Source organism: Diplotaxodon limnothrissa, linkage group LG20 (assembly GCF_057381915.1).
Source record: "Diplotaxodon limnothrissa isolate DT_005_m linkage group LG20, D_limnothrissa_male_GT1.1, whole genome shotgun sequence".
Lineage (NCBI taxonomy): Eukaryota > Metazoa > Chordata > Actinopteri > Cichliformes > Cichlidae > Diplotaxodon > Diplotaxodon limnothrissa.
In genome coordinates, this window is record NC_140615.1 from 4,094,626 (window position 1) to 4,114,923 (window position 20,298).

At 39.7% G+C, this 20,298-nt stretch overlaps 2 protein-coding genes across 2 annotated transcripts; one reads left to right on the forward strand and one right to left on the reverse strand.

Annotated features, from left to right (window-relative positions):
* Positions 1-267: 267 nt before the first annotated feature.
* On the reverse strand, positions 268-12,971 carry LOC146610297 (structural maintenance of chromosomes protein 1A). The gene is made up of 26 exons (XM_085343919.1): positions 12,600-12,971; positions 11,601-11,789; positions 11,174-11,286; positions 10,725-10,928; positions 9,929-10,167; positions 9,578-9,836; positions 9,307-9,447; positions 9,138-9,220; positions 8,923-9,022; positions 8,473-8,580; positions 8,166-8,351; positions 5,557-5,736; positions 5,309-5,455; positions 4,985-5,122; positions 4,781-4,897; positions 4,592-4,698; positions 4,351-4,492; positions 4,126-4,271; positions 3,861-4,014; positions 3,662-3,769; positions 3,338-3,494; positions 3,067-3,221; positions 2,751-2,902; positions 2,592-2,661; positions 2,370-2,480; positions 268-1,054 (listed from the first exon to the last, which is right to left on the reverse strand). Exons 1-26 carry the CDS (start codon positions 12,706-12,708, stop codon positions 974-976), a joined length of 3,696 nt encoding a protein of 1,231 aa, XP_085200045.1. The 5' UTR covers positions 12,709-12,971; the 3' UTR covers positions 268-973.
* Positions 12,972-13,208: 237 nt separating this feature from the next.
* ribc1 (RIB43A domain with coiled-coils 1) lies at positions 13,209-18,502 on the forward strand. Its single transcript, XM_085345396.1, has 8 exons — positions 13,209-13,297; positions 13,529-13,749; positions 13,911-14,128; positions 14,252-14,366; positions 14,650-14,768; positions 15,360-15,596; positions 18,094-18,260; positions 18,421-18,502. Exons 2-8 carry the CDS (start codon positions 13,551-13,553, stop codon positions 18,500-18,502), a joined length of 1,137 nt encoding a protein of 378 aa, XP_085201522.1. The 5' UTR covers positions 13,209-13,297; positions 13,529-13,550.
* The last annotated feature ends 1,796 nt before the right edge of the window (positions 18,503-20,298 follow it).

Consider the following 20,298-nt stretch of genomic DNA (forward strand, 5'->3'; position numbering starts at 1 on the left):
TGAACGCTTTCATTGGTGCCTCTGTAGACGTTTGTGTGAAAACAAGGACTATAAATAGCCTCGCCTACCAAAGCCCTATTCCCCCTTATGGAATATAAACTAGTGCAGCAAAATAAATGCTACATTGAGGATCGGTTCAAACATATTCATATGAAAGCTACTTTAAAAACAGCCCGATGAAATTACAAAACAGCACATGAGTTGCAAGAATGTATTATGAAGTAAACAAGATAAATGAGTTTAAATAATTCAAAATTTATTGAAGCAAAGCAATCGATAAAACAGGCCAAACAGTTTCAGCATGAACTCATGCTGAGTTTTCTGCCTACCAAAGTTGATTCAGATTATTACTCAGGGAATAAAAAAACTTCTAAGTAGCAGAGCAGTGATAGCCTCAGTTCCATGATCTCATAACAGCTCTGCCAGCTGCTGCTGCTAACTGCAGGTTTTATTTAGCTTTTGCACATGGGAATGTATCCATCATACTGTAACAACAGATTCCTCATTAAGCTTTAAAAAACAAACAAACACAGGCGCACATATGAAATTGCAGTTAAGTACAGAGAAGAGGAAACAAGCAAGAGCTTTAAAGCACACAGCTGGAAAGACGGCCATGAACAGTATAAAAGTTATGAAAACAAAAATTGGCTTTAGGGATGTTCGAGACACTTAACCACATGATACAAATTCTACAGCTTCTTAAAAAGCACCCCACACAATTATATTGGAAAACTGATAAAGGACTGGTTTTTATAAATGTACATACATCCTGGTCATTACGGTCTATAAAGAAAATAAAACAACTGAAGCTCAATAAGTCACTACTCTAATGTTTTTGTTTTTTTTAAAGGAAATAACATGTGAGACCTAATGGATACATCATCTGTGACTACAAGGTTACAATGAGCAATCCAGAAAAAGTAACCATGGAAACATCCAACTTCACAAAATAGCAGTGCTGGGAGAGCTAGTCTTACTCATTTGGATTTGGGTTGGCATCGGGATATTGCGAGAGGTCAAAGGTTAGCACTTTGCTTATGACGCAGTCTCCTTGCTGTTGATGGAAGAAAAAAAGAAAATTAGTTCATTGTTTCCGAATCAGCATTGACTTCACAGCTCAAGATGCTCAGGTTTTATTGGCCAAATATCAAACAGGATCTTTTAATTCTTAGATACACTGCATGTGGTTTATGATGAGAATGTTATTGCATGTCTGTATATGAAGAATATAAAGTGTTATATGAATCTAATGAACTCCATTCTATTGCTGTCTCAGCTCCAGGTTCAGAAGTTTAACGTCTAAAAACAGCCTGACTACTGAAAATTCAGCCATCTCAAGGCTATATTTTAGTATTTTGCATAAAGCTTTATATGCATAATACTCAGAAATGCATCTCGCCGGTTGGGTCAACACTTTGCTTAGCTTAAAACACGTCACAGGTCACAATACAATATTAGGAAGTACAATGTGCAATGAATATCCTGCAGAGAAGCAGAACTTTTTCTGTTTATTTTGTTTGTTTGTTTTTTTCTGAGCAGTTTCAGAAAGAAGAGAAGACGGGCTTCACGGGGATATTTGGTGTATCGTGGTAACACAAAGCATTCGCAGTCTAAACAGACAGATTTTACCATGTGCTCTTCACATTACTGCAAATCCTCCACTATTTTAAGAAAGTTCAAATGGTTCCTGAAAGATGAGAATTATTTTATAATTTTAAAAGGCGAAATCACAAACGCAGCCCGTGTGATACTCGGGTGATAACAGGTTAATGACCCTGCATGCTGGAGATACAGATGAGCCACCCAGTCAGAAACTGTGACCGTCAATACATAACTGTATCCAGAGAATCTTTGATTAGGAGTTTCTGTTGCAGACATTAGTTCATACTGATGAATCCTGGGTAAATTCCTTCTTTGCTTTGCGAATAGATTCAACAGCCATTATGCTCAGCAGGAGACATCTGTTGCAGTCAATACATGTCAGTCTCGTGACACTGGCGTATTGTGAGTGCTAGAGTAGAGTTTATATGAAAAATGATGCATGAAATGGGGACATTTTCTTAACAAACCATAAAAACTTATCTATAGCATAACCTTATATGACACATAATAATATGCATTATTTTATGGGCTAAATTTAATATCACAAAGCAATGCATATGCTTGATCTTTATCGACTTTTATTCAGTTATTATGGCTTCTTTTTTGTTGTGGTTTTGTTATGGTAGCGTTCTTGTTGTAAAACAATGCTGAAACTACACAGTTGCACTTTTTAAGTGGTGCTTCAAGTGGTACTAATTCGGATCTAAGCTGATCCGCTCTTTGGGGATTTTATCCGTCTCTAATTCAAAACAAAAAAAAAGACTCACCTCTGGATAAACACCTATGAGAGAGTCTGCCTTGGTGTAGAATTCCTCCTTCAGAGAAATGACAATGGCCTGGAAGTTCTCCATTGACTGGTCTTTGATGTAGTTGGCCACCTTGAAGGTACAAAGAGAAAGCATTAAGGCTAATGCACTAAAATCACAAGAAATATTAATTTAAAAACAAACAAACAGCTCATTATATCAACGTTTATTCTCTAAACAGACCTTGCCAATATTAGTGTTGTCCAGAGCTGCGTCAATCTCATCCAGCACAAAGAAGGGGGCGGGTTTGTAGCTACAGAGAAGCAAGAAAGATGTAAACAGTCAACTTCCGTCAAGTCATACGTGTATTAAAAATTCCTCTGCACATCTCCCTTGTTTCACCTGTGAATAGCGAAGAGCAGAGCCAGGGCAGCAACAGTTTTCTCTCCTCCTGACAAGTTGTCCATTGGTCTGAACCTCTTGCCTGGGGCCACACAGTTATAATTGATACCATCCAAATATGGCTCCTCTGGGTTTTCTGGACCTAAAAATGCCTAAAGAAGAAACATACGCTGATTGGTAAACGCAACTTGGGCACATGCACAAATGGATATATATAAAATTTACCATGTACCAAATTCCACACATAAAACTGCTTCCTGTCATGGCATTAGACATAGTTAATGATATGTAATGTGGCAAGTCTCTAAAAACATACCTGAGCACTACTGTTGCGTGACAGAGCCTTGTAGATCTCATCGATATTGGTAGACACCGACTCAAAACAGTTATTAAAGCGATCAAATCTTTCCTTCTTGATCTGCTCAAAGGCTTGCTTGGCCTTTTTGGCTCTTTTCCGAGCAGCCTCAAACTCTGAAAGAAGAAAGGAAACCAAAAAAAGCATATGATACAAGTTTAACAAGAGGTCTTCAACTTCCTGTCCCCTTCCACATTTCACCCCAGCTTCTAACATGAGACTGCCATCTCACCATCACTGGTCTCTTGGAATTTGTCCCTGACACTCTCAAGCTTCTCCATAGCCTTCATGTTGGGTGCACTGATCCTCTGCAGGATGCTCTGCTGCTCATTCAGACGCTGCTGCAGTGTGTTCGTCTCAGCCTTGATCTCTTCCTCTGACAGTGCATCCTTTAGGAAGATCGAAGAATAAATGTATTAATTTACATGCATCTACAAAATGTAAGTACAAAATCTGACTTCAGCTATAGAGATCACCTCTGCGGCAAATTGCTCATTTTCCTACTTGGTATATTTTAATGTGTAAAGAAAATTTTTATAATATTATTTGGACCCACCCTGAGGTCTTCAGACAGGTTGCTGTAGTCAATTTCTATAAGAGCCTCTTTGGCCAAAACACTGCTGGATGTCCTTTGGCTGCTGGACTCATCCGTCTGGGAACTCCCCTTGAACAGTAAAAACAAAAAGACGGCTGTCGTTTTCTGCTTCGGTCTTAATGGAATTACAGTTAGAGCAACGATGGTTTTGTTAATGTACCTCTCCCTGGCTGATATCATCCATTGTTCCAGAACGAAGAGGCAACCTGATATCCTGCATTTTGCAGGCTTGCAGCAGGTTGTGACGGTCACTGCGCTTCTGCTCCAGTTTGGTCTCGATGGCAGTGACCTCCTTCTGGAGCTGAGTCAACTCCCTGGAATAATAAAAAGTTGTTTGTAGAACAAACTCACTCAAACATAAAATCATATTAAGAAGATATTAAAAAAAAAAAAAAACTACAGTGCATATGTCTGCAGTCACTGACTTGTTTGCACCACCCAGTTTTTTGCGAATCTCCTCCATCTCGTGATTTTTATCATTGACTTCAGATTTCTTGGTGAGATGCTGGTTCTTCAGGTCCTGCAGCTGGGCCATTGTCTCATCAATGATTTTCATGTGTCTGTGCTCCTCCTACAAAGCACGCAAGAGGGATTAAAAGTGATGTCAAAATCAAGGGCAAAACATTTTCATCGTCTAACTTTGTTTTCACCTTTTTAAGTCTCTCGATTTCAGCCTCGTCCTTCTTCACAGTCTGCTCCCACATCATGACCTTCTCCTGGTCTTCCTTCAGCTGATTCTTCTCATAGTCCAACTGGATACCCAGGCGGGTCTTTTGAGTCTCAAACTCAAGACTAAGACAAAAAAAAATGAAGTTATGCTTCAACAAACAGAGACAGATTCACTATTAGCTAACTGTCCTGCATCAGAAGCGACTGGATTACTGAACTCACCGCTTCTTTGCAATCTCATTCTGCCTCTTCACTTTCTCCTCCTCAAACTCTCTGATATTCCTCACTCCAATCTCCTTACAGAATTCCACAAACACCTCATCCTCCACCTGGGAAACAGAAACAATGTTGTGCAATGTTACATGTTCATAAACGGACTTCTAACTGCAGCTCACTCTGTGCCAGTCTCACCAGGTTCATGCGGTCGCGCAAGTCAGTGATTTCCCGCTCACGGGACTGGATGATCCTCTTGATGTCATTGATGCGAGGGCCAAAGTTTGCCAATTCACTCTCTAGCTTAGACTTCTCCTGTATCACGGAGTAACGGAAAAAATTTTAATGCAAGGGTCACTGTTTCTAACGGTAAGAGGAAAGAAAGCTGTTACTGAGCCGTACCTGCATATTGAGGGAGAGGTGACGGGTTTTTGTCTGCTCCAGATCACTCTGTGAGTACTTGAGTCTCATCTGCAGACCGTGGGCCTGAGACTGCACCTGACGGAGCTCTGCCTCCTTCCTCTTGGCCTTCATTTGCTCCTGCAGAGGAAAACATTAACATTAAGTGGATATTCATGAATAGTTCATTTAATAATTAAGGGAGTACAAAATAACAACAATTATTTTAGTCAGAGGTTAGTCAGCATAAAGTGCTTCATGGTGACTCTTACTAAAAATCTGTCGTCCCAACAAACTCTCTGATGTGGGTCATATATTTAAAGTCACCTTGAGCTCTTCAGTGAGTTTCTCCTTTTTCTCTTTGAGCTTGTCCACTGCCTTCTCATCCCATCGTCTGGCCTTAGCTTTCAAGTCGCTGGCACCTCCAGAGATGACTCCAGACTTCTGGAACAGAGTACCGTCCAGGGCTACCGTCTGGACACCGATGAATAAGAAGTTAGTAGGTAGAAGTGGTTATTATGCATTCTCACATCTATGAATCATCCAATCATCCATCTTTAAATTAGGCTAAGTACCTTGTGCCTGTATGGCCCTCCAAAAGCAATTCTTCGCGCATCCTCAACATTCTCGCAGACCAGAGCATTGCCACAAGCGTACTGCAGAGCTTTTTTGATGTGGGGAGGTTCATAGCGAATCACATCAATCACCAGCTTGGCTCCTCGCAGTTCTCTGAGTTTCTCATCGGTTGGTTTCACCTTTGAAAAGACAAGTTTTAAATTTTCTAGACAATATTTACAGTGTGAACGGCACTAAGGAAAGAACATTAATGACCTGAGGTTGGGATTATTTTAGAGTTAAGTAGCATTTTATATAAAGAACCTCTGCGGGGAAAAAAATGTTCAAATTGTCAGTGAAAAAAGATTATTTATAGACGTGACAACATTTACCCCCCCCCCAAAAAAAAAACAAAAAAAACAAAACATAGAGACAGAAGTATAATTTTGGCTTTAAAAATTGCAGAAAGCAATGTTGCCCATCCTGCCATGAATTTGCTCTTTCTATGACATTAAAACATGTTGCGGGAATTGTCCGCAGGGAAAATTAGGTTAGCCAAATATTTCAAGTGAGGACCAACTCTGAGAAACTTTAACAAAATATTATCTGGATACATAATCATCCAGCTGACCACCTTCAATTTCTCCCAACAGGGATATTCAGGGTTCACGCCTATTTTTCAGGGTCAAATTCAAGCACTTTTTAAGCACTTTCAAGGTCAATTTTCAAGCTTTTCCAGATTGGCAAAAAAAGAATGCATGATTCACTCGTTTAACTAAGTAAGACCAAGTAAAGATTAAAACAAATCATCTTAGGTCGACTTAAATGTCCTTTGTTCCCCTTGTGTAAGAACAGAGAAAAATGCACCACACAAAAATACTGAAAAAGGAAATGCTCGCCTTATATGCAAATACGGTACAAACTCAAAAAACACATTTCTCTTAAAAACTAAGATGTGAAAATGTGAACAAATCAACTCGTTAGAGATATTCATCTCCACTTGAAAAAAACAGCAACCCCACATAACAAGAAAACTGCACCAAACACCACAATAATACACAGCAAGGCCAAATGAATAAGTCTTCTCATCAGCGATTGACGCTTCTTAGCTATGTGACACAAAAATAGGAGACACATGTTTGTTTGTTTTTAACTAGTTAAGCACCCACGCCCAGAAAAATTGGGGCAAAGGGGAGAAGATCAAGTTTAATTGTTTAAAACACAAGGTCAGAAATATAAGTGCAGACATGAGGACTGTCACAGTAATATCCATATTTTTGATTTATGATTTTCTGGAGTTAAATGTGAACCGAAGCATATTTTCAAAGGTGTTACTTTTTAAAAAAAATCTAAGGGAGGGAAATAAAAAAATGCAATTTTTATATGTTTGAGTCACAGTAACTTTTAACATAGTAACATCTGCAGTAATATTTACACCTCTGATGACATCTCACCAGTGTTAGCTTTATTTTGATACCAAGACTGTTTACGCACAGTTTGTAATTGCAAAGAAATGCTCCATTTATTTTGGTCATTTCATTTTCAAGCAGCTCAGAAAACCCCTGAGGGCCTAACAGGTTAAAGTTAATTCCCAATAAAACTTACTGTGAGATGTTTGACTACACTGCTGTCTGTATTATTGTTAAAGTCACCTTTAAAGTGTTTGTTCTACGAACATCTTGTACAGTAAGACAGGCATGGAGAACAGCGCTGACTGGGAGAGGCTTTGAACAGATGACACACTCAGTTCAATTCAACATATAAGACTTTAAGACAAACATCGACCTAAAATCTATTTATTTAATCTGTCATCTGTGGTATAATTATGTAAAATTATAATGTATTGTTCATCTCCCTTAAATAAACAGGCAGCCTTAAAGCATGAAACATTCATATATTAAAACACTTAAATCTGTCTGTTGTCTCAGTGGCTGATTGGGCCCCACAGGTGTCAATGTGAGCTTGAAGCCATTTATAATTTTTAAGTTGTTTAATGTGTATGTAATGTGCAGCCCAGGCAGAGAAATTTTACTTTTACACATCGAGACTCATTTTATTTCTCTATCTGATAAGAAAAATATTCGGTCAGATAGTTATTTGTAGTGAATGAAATACAGTTTCAAGCCCGTTTAAGCACCACATCTGAAATTCAAGCACTTTTCAAACCTTGAAAAGACAATATTATTTTCAAGGATTTCAAGCACCCGTAAGAACCCTGGATATTATTCTCCAAAGCAGAGCAGAGATTTAAAATCAGAACTCCAGCAACGCAGTAGCTTATCTAGTTCAGGACCCATCACAATTCACAGCTCATTGCCCACAAACCTAAAAACGTGACCCATGAGCATTCTTTGGAAAGTCTCCGTAGAACAACAGCTGATCCTGTTTTACCATTTCACTCAAATTAAATAACATTTTAATCAAATTCAAACCAATAATGTAGGTAAAGTAGTTCACCTTGTGAACTACGTCTGAGTCGATGGATGTATGGATGGACAGACAACGCTTTGTGCTTCCCCAAGTTTTACAAGACTGACAATTTAGCTCACAGGCTACACCCATCAAGGACATAATTTTATTATGAATTGTTCAAAGCTCTCAGTTGGAGTCATTACTTTTATATACTTACTTCAAGGTAATCAAGAGGAAGGAAGGTCTCCGGCTCTCCTCTCTGCTCCTTTATGTACTGAATGCAGTCTCTGCCAGTCTTCTCTGAGTCAACAATGATGGCGTCCATGTTCTTACCCAACACTTTAGTCACAGCGATTTGATATTTCTTCTGAGTGGGCTGACACAGGTCGATCAGACGACCATACTGAAAACACAATCAGTAAACGTTTGTTTGTTTAGTGCTCTTATGCTCAATGTTTAAATGCTTTCACCAAAAAGAAAAGAAAAGCAGACCCGGCATGGGTATAGTGCCAAAGGTGCCTTACCACAGAGCCAGGATAGAGTCTTTTTATACTCTCCATGATCTCGGCCTTGCGTTGCTGGCGACTGTTCTCCTGCCTGTCGATTCTGGCGTCTCCAAGCTGCTCCATCACCTAAACCACAGTCCAATAATAAGGGGGTTCATCAGAGGTGCTACGATAGGTGACGTATTCACTTCCCATAACGGATGTAAGAATTTATAGAATCCAGTATTACCCAAGCTAGGGTGCTAACATGGATTAATGACCCACAAAGCAATGATTTATTTAATCAAGTCTACTGATTGACAAAAAGAAATAATGCTTTGTCTTGTACAGTTCAGGAAAATATGAGCTATAGAAAAAGGCTGATGTCTTTAGGAGCAGAGTTACCACATGCAAAAATTAACTAACTCAATTAGAGTAGATTCAACTTGTTGTTGGTGCTGATTTCTTTCTTTCCTGTGCATTGAGTACCTGATTAAGCTCCATATTGATCTCATCGATCCTCCTTTTGGCACTCTCCACTTCCTCAGTCAGCTCTTCCTCCATACGCTTCTGCTCATCTAGTGATTGCCTGATGGGGAAAGAAGGGAAAAAAAGGATGTGAATCACACAGTAAACCAGAGAAACCTATAAAATAAGTTTGCCACAGCTCCGCTCAAAACAATCCAAAATTAAGAGCAGCATACCTGCTGGTGGCAATATAATCCTCCAGTTTTTCAATACGTTTCTGGTTTTCCTCGATTTCACGGATCTTCTGTTTAATTTTGGCCTAAAGAGAAACAACAACTTCTATCAAATCAATTTCGTTCTGGCTCATAAAACCTTTCCATCATCTTCCATTTTTCTCTCCTTTACCTCTGTCTCCACTTTCTTTCTCTCCTCTAAGTCAAGGCGGTCCTGGTCAGCCTTCTGGTCACGATTGAACTTCTCCAGCTCCTGTGCCAGCGTGGCAGCACGTTTGCTGGCCTCCTCCTTCAGACGATGATACTGCTTCACCTGGAAGAAGGGAGACAAAGAGTGTGCATTTTTCAATTTCATGAAACATTATCATTTTACTAAAATCCTGTAACTAATTTGGTATTTTTTCAAGATAAAATGTCTAAAATGTAGTTTTCACACATCAGACCTGATTTTCCTCCAAGGTGAGATCCTGGCCTTGACTCTGCGCCTCCTCCTCCATTCTTTCCTCAAACTCTTGCTTAGCCAGCTCCACTGCCCTCATCTCTTTATCCAGCTCATCCATGTCTGCCTTCCGCTTCTTGTACATCTTCTGGGCATTTTGCAGTGATTTTCTTGCTGCCTCAAGCTTCTTGATTTTGTGTGAGGTGTTCTCTTTGGCTTTGATGTACTGAGGCCTCTTTTGGTTCAACTCAGAGTCCTTCTCCCTGTAGTCAAGTCAACCGTTTAATGTAAGTCAAATGACTAATGGTGCATTAAGCTTTAAATGTCAAAACTTATTTTATTTAATGCCACTTACTTAATTTCTTTCTCAATGGTCTGTTGCTCCCTCATCAGCCTGCCTAGCTCCTTCTTCTTGTCCTTCAGCTCCTCCTCCACATGGTCCATCTTTTTACGGTCCTTATCAATCTCCTTGTTCCGCTGCCCAAGCTCTTTGTTCAGCCTCTCGATCTCAGTCTCATTGTGGTACAGTTTGAAGAGCTGCAACTGTACACTAGCTCTGGCTACTTCATCCTTAAGACGCTGGTAACGCTCAGCCTGGTAAAATGAAGGAAAAGAGAGAAGCGAGAAAATCATGATTAGAGATGTAACTGATTCCACATTTCATGACCAATGAGAATTTGAGGTTTTTCCATCAGATAACCCAAAAAACTAATCACGAAAATTCAAAAGTTTGTTTCAAGGCTATTTTTGAGTCATTTCAAATAAGAAATACACAGATTTGTTGCCGATTACAGTGTAACAATCTTTACTTCATCTTTGTGTTGTTCACCTAACACCAGACTTTCTCTCTTATATAAATATATGTGGGATAGATTTATATGCAGGATGTGCAGTTGTTACATTGCTGAAAGCTTATGTTGAGCTTAGCTAAAAGTTCCTAGTTTGTCTTTTACTGTTGAAATTTGGTGCATTCATATGAATGACAAATATTTGCATTATCTGGAATTATATATTACCTAAAATTTGTTAGAGTAGAAACAGGCTATACCACTCAATGGATCCTGTATGGAGGAATTCAGTAAATGCCAAATAACCATAGACACTGATCATGACACTTTGTGTCATATGCAGACTCAGTAAAAATGGCAAACCTCTTCTTTCTCTTGCTTAGCCTCTTTGCGCTCTGCAGCGATGTTTTTCTTGCGATGATAGTTAAACTGCGTGTCCTCCTCTGCTTTCACCATCTCCTTCTTCCTCCGGTCATACTCCTGGGCCAGCTCTCCTGAACGGGAGATCTCTTCAAACAGCGCCGTACGCTCTTTGGGGTTCTTCATGGCAATAGACTCAACGGCTCCCTTAAAGGGAAATAAAGACAAAACTGAGATTTGAAATAGCAAATAAAATGTTACCTGGTGTTAATTTAATCTCTGGTGTAACTGACCAAGTCACGTTCAAACCAATGATACACACACACTAAAAACTACTGCACTCTCCAATCAAAATAACCTAGTGGATTAGTACAGGAGTACTATGAAAGACTGCCTGTGCGTAAATTGCTCTTGAAAAGATCTTGACAACATTTACAAGAATGAAATCTTACCTGAAAGACCAAGAAGTTCCTAGCCTTTATCAGAATTCCAAGTTTTTCCAGTTCTTCACTGTATTCAGGCAGGCCCACTACTTTACTGTTGATGCGATACTCAGAGGAAGAACCTGGTGCATATTCCAAAAACAAAACAAGCATTAGCTCATCATCAACACGCACAAATTATATATATATACATTTATAAATGTAACAGATTTTAAATATTTTTGACCCACCAAATTGCAAACACATGTAAAAATGTTTTCTTAGACGATGAGTCAATTTTTGAAAACTGATATCCATGCAGCTTTACTACTATCCTTTTATTCAGCTGAAAAGCATTCAAATTTTACTAGATCAGTGTCTTTTAATTCACACAGACAACTATTCAAAAAGAAAGTTAATTATATATTAAAGGACGGTTGGTAATGGAGCTTTGTACCAATAATGACTCTTGTGAAGGCACGTTCTTCTCCATTATCTTCCTGGTACACCATGCTGACAAAGGCTCTGTTGGCAGCTGGCTTCCCTACAGGCGCTCCATGGATTAGATCCTTCAGAGTCTTCACACGCAGGTTACTTGTCTTCTCTGCCAACACGAAGCTGATGGCATCCATAAGGTTGGACTTTCCTACAAACATTATGATGACATTGAAATCTTAGTAAACTTTGGGACCTTTTTATATTAAAACACACATGTTAAGACCATGTTGCTGCTTGCTTCTATACATAAACAACAACTGTATGTAGGCTTTAATATCCCTTATGTAAAACATAGTTTGTTACCTAATATTCATTTTTACATCCCATCTCATATTCTTATATCTCTGTTTTATTTAATGTTATTTTTGATTTATTCTAGTTGTACACTATGGAATGGGGATAATATGCATGTCCTGTAAATATAATAGGAAAGTTCACCTTTTATTTGTACAGTCTGGTGCAAAACAGCAGTTCTGCAATAAAATGCATCTTATTGGCTATTAGTATGCAGTTTTTACACGTTGTGTTGGCCAGATAATTTTGATGATGCATTGCACTGTATTACGAGAAAAGACCGTTGAAAGACTTCGTCTTTCTCTAGTGTAAAGGTAGGTCCAACCCCAATGTTTACAAATATATTAAGTGCCTATACGACATAAGTGCTTAAGCAGTCTAAAGGAATTACTTCAATTAAAATGCAAATACGTTATTCTACAAACTGACAACGATTAATACACCGAAATAAAATTTAAATAACTACTCTAGTGGCAAATATGGATATGAAACAATACGATACATCACACTACCAACAGCTGAACCCCCATACAGTTCAGCTATGCACAGACTGAGAGTTATGATCTAAAGAGAAAGGGGCTGTGGAGCTGTGTTTACCGTTAGGCACAGCTAGCAGTTTGCATTTCGCATTAGCTTCGAGTTTATGTTAGCTGTTATTACATACCAGATCCATTGGGTCCGATGATTGCAGTAAACTTGTGAAAAGGTCCGATGATCTGCCTTCCTTTATACGACTTGAAATTTTCGATCTCTATCAGTTTTAAATAACCCATCTCGTTATATTTGTTTAGCTGGTCTGCAGTGAATATTAGCTTAGCAGTTAGCTAATGCTAACAACCAATGTTTACCCGGTAAGCTGTTGCAAAGACGCAGTGTGCACGAAATGAATGAACCGCTCTGGTCAATCTACTGCTGCTCTATGCACAAGTTACATTATGATCTGCGCAAGCGTTTTAAAAATTAAAATGAAAAATATAATCTTTATCAAATATACTCGGTACGGCGGCGACAACAATGCGCCATTTTACAATCCAACAGGAAGACCCACAAGCGCGCGAGACACGAAACCTCACAGTTTCTCGCGAGACAAAATTTAGTTGTCTGGAGTTTGTCGTGTTTTGATTGTGATCGACCTTGGATATCACTTTTTACTACTATTAATGCTACTTTATTACAGAATATACACATTATTAAAAATAAAAAGACATTTCCTTAGCTGGTCCTGTCACTCTTGTTATGTGTTTCCAGCATAGCGATATGTGGCCACTTGTTTCCATGGTTACCAAGGGTCTCCAAACACAACAGGAGCAGATTTTCATTCACTGATATTGAAAGAAACTGAACAGATTTATAACGTCAGCGGTAAGTTGATCAGAGGTTTATGTCCATTTTTAAGGAAGAGACATTTGATTTAGTCTACTTCTGCCTTGCCTTTGGTTTTTGATGTTATCAGGTGATGACAGGAGCAAATCGCTCTGAAGATGAACCCCACCAGGATTTTATATTTCAATCGGCACAATCATTTCTTTAATAATTTATTTTCAAGCAAGATTATCAGCTCCGATAACAAGTCTCGTAATGCTGTCTCTTTAGGAAGTCACTAGAAACTTTGAACATGTTCAAAGTGGATTTGCCTGTAGACGAGTCCACGGAAAAGGCTGTGGAGAGGCGTAGGGCTGCAGAAACAGCACGCAAGGCCCGCATTTTCAACACCCGGCTTCGTGTGATGGGTCTCGACCTAGATACACTAAACCAACAAGTCCAGGAGAAGAAACACCAGCAAAACATGGAGAAACAAATGGACAAAGCTTTGGGTAAACTGAAGGACATGGATGAGTTAGAATTAAAGCAGTTTAATTGCAGACATAATTCCTGCAAGACGCTATAAATGCAAGTCCCCTAGTCCCTTATTATTTCAGGCCCTCTCCATTAATTAGCTTTGGTTGGTCATAGGTGTATTTTTAATGTATTACAGATAAGTTGAGAATATACCAAGATGAAGCACTGGTGCAGCAGAACAATGCTGAAGAGGAGAAGCGAAGAGTTTTGAATTCTGAACTCACCAATTACTGGGCTACTCATCAGCGACCAGAGGACTCTCGTGATGCTGATCTTAAATTTGGCCTGAAGGGGGCATTCAAGATCGCCATTCCAGAGAATGAGCTAGGGCCTGCCAGTATGCAAATCTTTAAGGTAGGGCAGCTCTGACAAAGCAGGGGATTTGTAAGCTTTAAAGACCGGGAGGGGGGTCCAGCTAATGGTTAAATATGTAATATTGTTACCTCTTATGGTCATCTGTCCTTGTTTCATGCACAGGGAGAGGGTGTCGGAGAGGAGCTGAGGATGAGAGAACAAATAAGAAAGACAGAACGAGATCTGCGAGCACAGATGGACGAGAATGAAAAACGGCACATGCGAGACAAGCACATAGGTGAAAAGAGACACACACAAGTACACACATTCACTAGCATTCCTAATGAGTTTACATCATTTACTCTACAACCTCTGTACATCACACACATGCTTCATGCTTTCCTGCACAAACAATCATACACTCCCATGCACAGCCCTTATTACCAGGTGACAGTGATGGATGCTTATCCCTAAGAGCTTTACTGTAAGTGTGAAGTGTGCAGTTAAAGAGCCAAATACAACAGCTAAGGCAGGTGTGCAAAAACACACATCAGATGATCCCCAAATCATGTGTGTCACAGAGATGCTTGCGAGCAAAGAGCTGGTGCAACAAGACATGAGAGGGGCTCAACAAGCTGCCCTCGAGGAGGTGTGTAAGAGAGCCAGCCGCATCGCGCTCGAGAACTACAATCAGGCTCTGGTACAGTATACAGATGGGCAAACAGATATGCACACACCACTCACTAATGTGAATGCTCAAGGCAAAATCTAAAAGGGGTGGGGGTGGGAAGGGGCAAGCTGTGACATGATGTTGTCATGTGGGAATTGCAAGCTGAAAATGTCAAATGATGCATACACACACTTGGTGCAGGATGGCGGCAATCATATTATTTGGCACCAGGCAACATGGATGGTTAAACGGCTTTGATGTATGCATGGTTACTGTCTGTTTTTAAAAGCCTCCATTTAGCTCTTCCCTCATTTGCCTGAATGCACTCGGCTGAATCCCCCATTGGGAGGAATCATTGTAAATCCTTCAGGTCACTGTACTTTTTCATAGTGTTTAGTGGTTTCACTAATAACCACTCATGATGCACAAGCAAATACAGCTGACTGAGTGGCTCTCTCAGGACGACGTTCGCCATATGGCTGACTGGTAGCTCTATGCTAGGAGTAACCACATTTTAGAAACTGGGTTTTGCAATGCTTCTGAATCATCAGTCATCAGTGGGATAATCAATTAACTGTCCCTGGATCTGTGTTAAAGCCTCACCATGTCCTGTACACACAGGCTAAAGAGCAAGCAGAGAAACTGGAGGAGCAACGCAAGAGAGAGGAACAGGAAAATCTGGCAGAGATGTGGCATACAATGACATCTGACATGATGACAGAGTGTGCAGAGGCAACAGAGAGACAGGTGGGAGGAGGGAGGCCACCACAGGTTCTACCAGACAGGTGGAAAGGAATGAGCCCCGAACAGCTGAAAAGCATTCAGCAGGAGAGAGAACAACAATGCCTTGAGAGACAGGTATTACACTCGGTACTCCACAGTAATATAGTCAAAGCTGCACACGGTATTCCATATATGTTATGTAGAATACCATGTCCACATAATCCCTTGAGTACAGAGGTGGCCAGCAGGGGAATTGGGCAGGGCAAGTACTTGTGCTTGGGTACTGCATGTGTGGATTTGAAATTAGTGTTTTCTTTTTTATTATTTTTTATTTAATTCAGCTCTGTCAGCAGCAATGCACAACAGCAGTCACATCAAAGCACTTTATATTGTAGGTTAAAGACCCTAAAATATTAGTTAAATAAACAACAGCAATCGAGCGACTTGGTGACAGTGGGACAGAAAAACTCTTGTTGAACCTTAGACAGAACCAGGCTCGGGGGGGGGCAAGCCATCTGCCGCGACCATTTTGGGATGAAGGGAAAGAGTTTTTGACATCTGTGCCAACTTTTCTACACAGGTTGTTTTCAAAAAGGATTTCAGCTTTGAGGAGATTACTCACAAAGAAAATAATCCTAGACTTGAAAAAACAAAAACATAAGACGGGAATGTGAAACCTACAAAGTCTGTATTCACAAGTAAAAACAACCAAAAAAGCAACAGTGCAATATTACTAGTAAAAATATACATGTATATGAGATCGATACCTTCAGTCCATAAAATAGAGAAATATATTAAGATAATTAAAACTATTGACAGATGAGTATAAATGATCATTTAAAACCAATAAAATAAGTAGAATTAAAGTTCATAAAACAAAAAGAAATAAATAACTTTAAAAAATACATTAAAATACTAATGTCAGTCATTATTAAAGCAGAGTTAAGGGAGTCACCTGCTGACAACAGTCATGAAGGGGATGTCGTGTGTTGTCCAGTATGTTTAGCAGTTTGTGCAACATCCTGCTCTTAATAACTCCCTCTAGGGCAGGGGTGCTCAATACGTCGATCGCGATCGACCAGTCGATCGCAAAGGTAATATTGGTAGATCGCATGGCATTAAAAAAAATAGATGCCAGCCTATCATCCATCCCGTCACTTGATTGATACAGGGAAGCCAGTCAGATGACAGCAGATTTTTTCTGACGCTTAGGTCGCTGCGCATGCGCAAACAGCGGCGCGAAGTGTAGTAAAACTGACAAGCTAGTCAGCGAGTTAACTCCAATTTTTAGCTCTCGGTTTTTTCTCTTAAACCTGGCCGTCAGCAGCTACTGTCCGGACTATGCATCCCTGGCTGATTCAATTCAGTGCAAGTCATCAGAGTAAACTCAGGTAATGACAAAAAATTTACATAGTTAATTGTGTTGTGAAATATTGGATATTGCGGTTATGCATGTATATACATTGTAGATATAAAGAATCCTCAATATATTTATAAATAAGTATATGTTTTGGATTTTTGTAGTGGGTAGATCATTTTGACTTGGTCATTTTATAAGTAGCTCACATGCGGAAAAAGTGTGAGCACCCCTGCTCTAGGGGCTTCAGGCTAGTCCCCAGCACAGACTCAGCCTTTAATCAGCTTGTTCAGCTTTCCAGCGTCACTGGCTCTGACGCTGCTACCCCAAAACAAACCTACAAAGAAGATTGCACTAGCAGTAACAGACAATAGTGTTTTACTGAATTCATTAAATGACCCAGACAGCCTCAGAGTTGCATTTCCAGTCCAGTCTGTTATTGATGTGAATACCCAGGTTTTTGTAGCTCTTCTCCCACAGTGGAAATGGTGTTCAACTTAGGTTTGTCCCTCCTTTTTGTGTTGTTTTAAACACTGCAAATGTTGGAGTACTCCTGATGTGATTCAGAAGGTTGTTTCAGCAGCGAAAAGATAAAAGCCACATCACCAGTGTTGCTTAAGACTGTAAATAATCCATGAGGTCTGCGGGTAGCTTACTGGCTTGTCAGATAGATATTGAGGTCGCAAACATTGCGTCACCTTAAAAAAGCACTAACCTTTAAAAATCAATTCTAAAACTAATTGGAAGCTAGTAAATGTAACAGGAGCACTACTAGTGTCCATCAAGCCAGCGGTGCTCAAACCAGCATCCAGGCACTGAAAGTTGGTTTGAACAAGTAATAAAAGGTCTTATTTTAGTGTGCTGGAGATATTAGAAAAATATACCAGTGTATATCAGTTTTCTCCTTATTCAGGATGATGGTATCTTTCTAGTCTTTCTAGTGTACTAAAATAAGGCCCCAAACTTTCCATTAGTGCCTGGACCTGGATTAACATGATCAACATTGATTTCAAGATGCAATAGTGGCAAGAATAAGCATAAACATAAAGTGCTAACACAGAAAAAAACATTTGGGTGGATCCAGTTACCAAGCCATAAGACCTCCAGCAGATTATTTGGCTCTGAAGCTTTGCATTTCTCAGTGTTATCTACAGGCATGTTAAAGTCACCCAAAATCAGCATGAAAGTTTGGGAACCTAAATCATAATGAAGCAGAATTGCCTTTAGGAGAACAAGTTTAGTGTGTTTTTAGATTTATTTCCTCTCTGCCTTCAGAAACAGCGAGATGCTGAAAAGATCCGTGAAGCAGCTTGGGACCTGAAGCTGCTGAAGCTGTCCAGAGAAGCCGAGAAGGAGGACCTGATAGCAGCCGAGCTGAATAGAGAGCGGAGAATTCAGATGGACCGCTACAACATGCAGCTGGCCCGAGAGCAGCTGGCACAGTAAGCACTGCCCACATATTCATACACTTTCTGATTAGACACTAATCAGCAAATGTGTTTTAGGCTTAGGTGATAAAATATGGAAATAGAGATTTCAGATTTTATAAACATTTAGGGGGACAAGCTACTTACTGTGTTTAAATTTCTGTTTCTGCCCCAGGCAAGAGTACCTGAATAAGAGACTGTACACCAACAAACCCACCAAGGACTACTTTTATCAATTCAACACCAGCTCCCGCTGACTGCCAGTGACCTGACATTAGCTTGTCCTCCTGTGGCATTGGGCTAAATAAACCTGGTTAATCAATGAATCAGTGTGAACTGGATGAACATTAATCATAACATAAGTGACATAGATTTCCTCCCGATTAACACGGTTATTTCTGATTAGTGACAAAAAAATGGGAGCCTGTTTTGGTACAGATTGTTCCACGTACTTTATTTTTCAGTCATATATCCAGTTACAGCAGTAGCTTCATAATGCAGTTACAATATTGGCCCCAAAAGTGGCAGAAGACCCACAGCTCCAGTCATCCACCCATGACAAATATAGGCATCATCATATTGTGCTAATACTGCACCCCACACTCTGTGAAGAGGCATATCATCCCCAGCAGCGGCGCACACCCCCTGGCCTCCCTTGCCCCTTCTGTTTCGTCTTACTTCCACTTAAAATGTCTGTTTTTGAGTCCTAGAGAAGCTTCTCTACACAAACCAATTCATTTTCAATCGATTTTTCTTCTTTAGCTATATAAAAAAAGAAAGAACAACCACAGTGAGAAAGCAAAGGCCAGCATCCCCAGGTTTCCCCTACAAAACATGAAAAGCAAAGAGTGAGCGGCAGTCGAGTGAGTATCTGTGTGTGTACACTCATTCCTCATTCAGAGCTAACATTTGCCCCCAAACACTGACACACAGTTGTTTAGCAGCAGATAGTTGAGTTAGAATATTGGCATATCTTGCGTCATTCGTCGCTCCTGTATGAAAATAGATTTTTTTTTAAAGGCTTTATTTGTCCTGAGTGTGTCTGTTTAACCAACAACAGGGAGCTTACACAAACCTCCTTCAGTGCCACTAGCCTCTTTAGACATCTCATATTCTACCTCGGAGACTACAGTTGATATTTGGCCAGTGGCGAGCTTTTGTTTGAGAAGGGAGAGTATCGCGTTTAAGTGTTCCCTGTGGCTCACTGCATTTCTGCCCCGCACAACTTCATCAGACAAAAACTCCACAGATATTCACTGCACTGCATTGCTGGATGATTAAGGGCATGAGCGCAATCCTAGCTTAAATTGTAATGTAACTACTTTCACTAAGTGACACTAAATTGACTCTTTTTTTTTCCCGTTTTCAAATTTCGATATGTTTGCAAAAACATCTACATAACAATGTGATTTTTTTTTTTCCTTTTTTTTTTTTTTTCTCCTTTATTCAACTATGGAGTATGTTTTTGCTACACCCAAATCTCACTGTGATCGTTTGTCGATAACAGAAAAGTCTGAATTCATAGCAATAGTACAGAGAAGGAAAAAAACTACAATTTGCAACATTTTAAAATTAAGTGAAGTGGCTTTAAACCTGCACATTTTTCACATTTTCATATCAAACATGGTTCTGTAAGGGTTGTATTTACATTCAGAGGGAAAACAAATGGTCCCGGCTCTTCCTGTGACTTTACTCTCCTTTTACCTTTTTAGCTCAGATTATTTTCAGAAGCAAGTAAATACAGTGTCTGCCTAACCCTGAAAGGAATACATTCTCTGTTTGATATAAACAACTATTTTTTTAACCTTTGTCATATATCAAATGGCAGCCTTTACAACTGTCAACAATATCAGCTTGCATTGAGGAAGGTTTGAAAATAAAACGTGAGAGAGTGTTTGCGCACTAGACGCCACCCTCTTATCTGAAATATACATAAATACTGCACCTCAGTTTGTTTAGTATGAGATGAGCAGGTATGAAAGGTTGTTAATTAGAGACAATGTTTTAATACAGCGTAGAAAGAGACAAAGACAGCGATACAGAAACTACACAT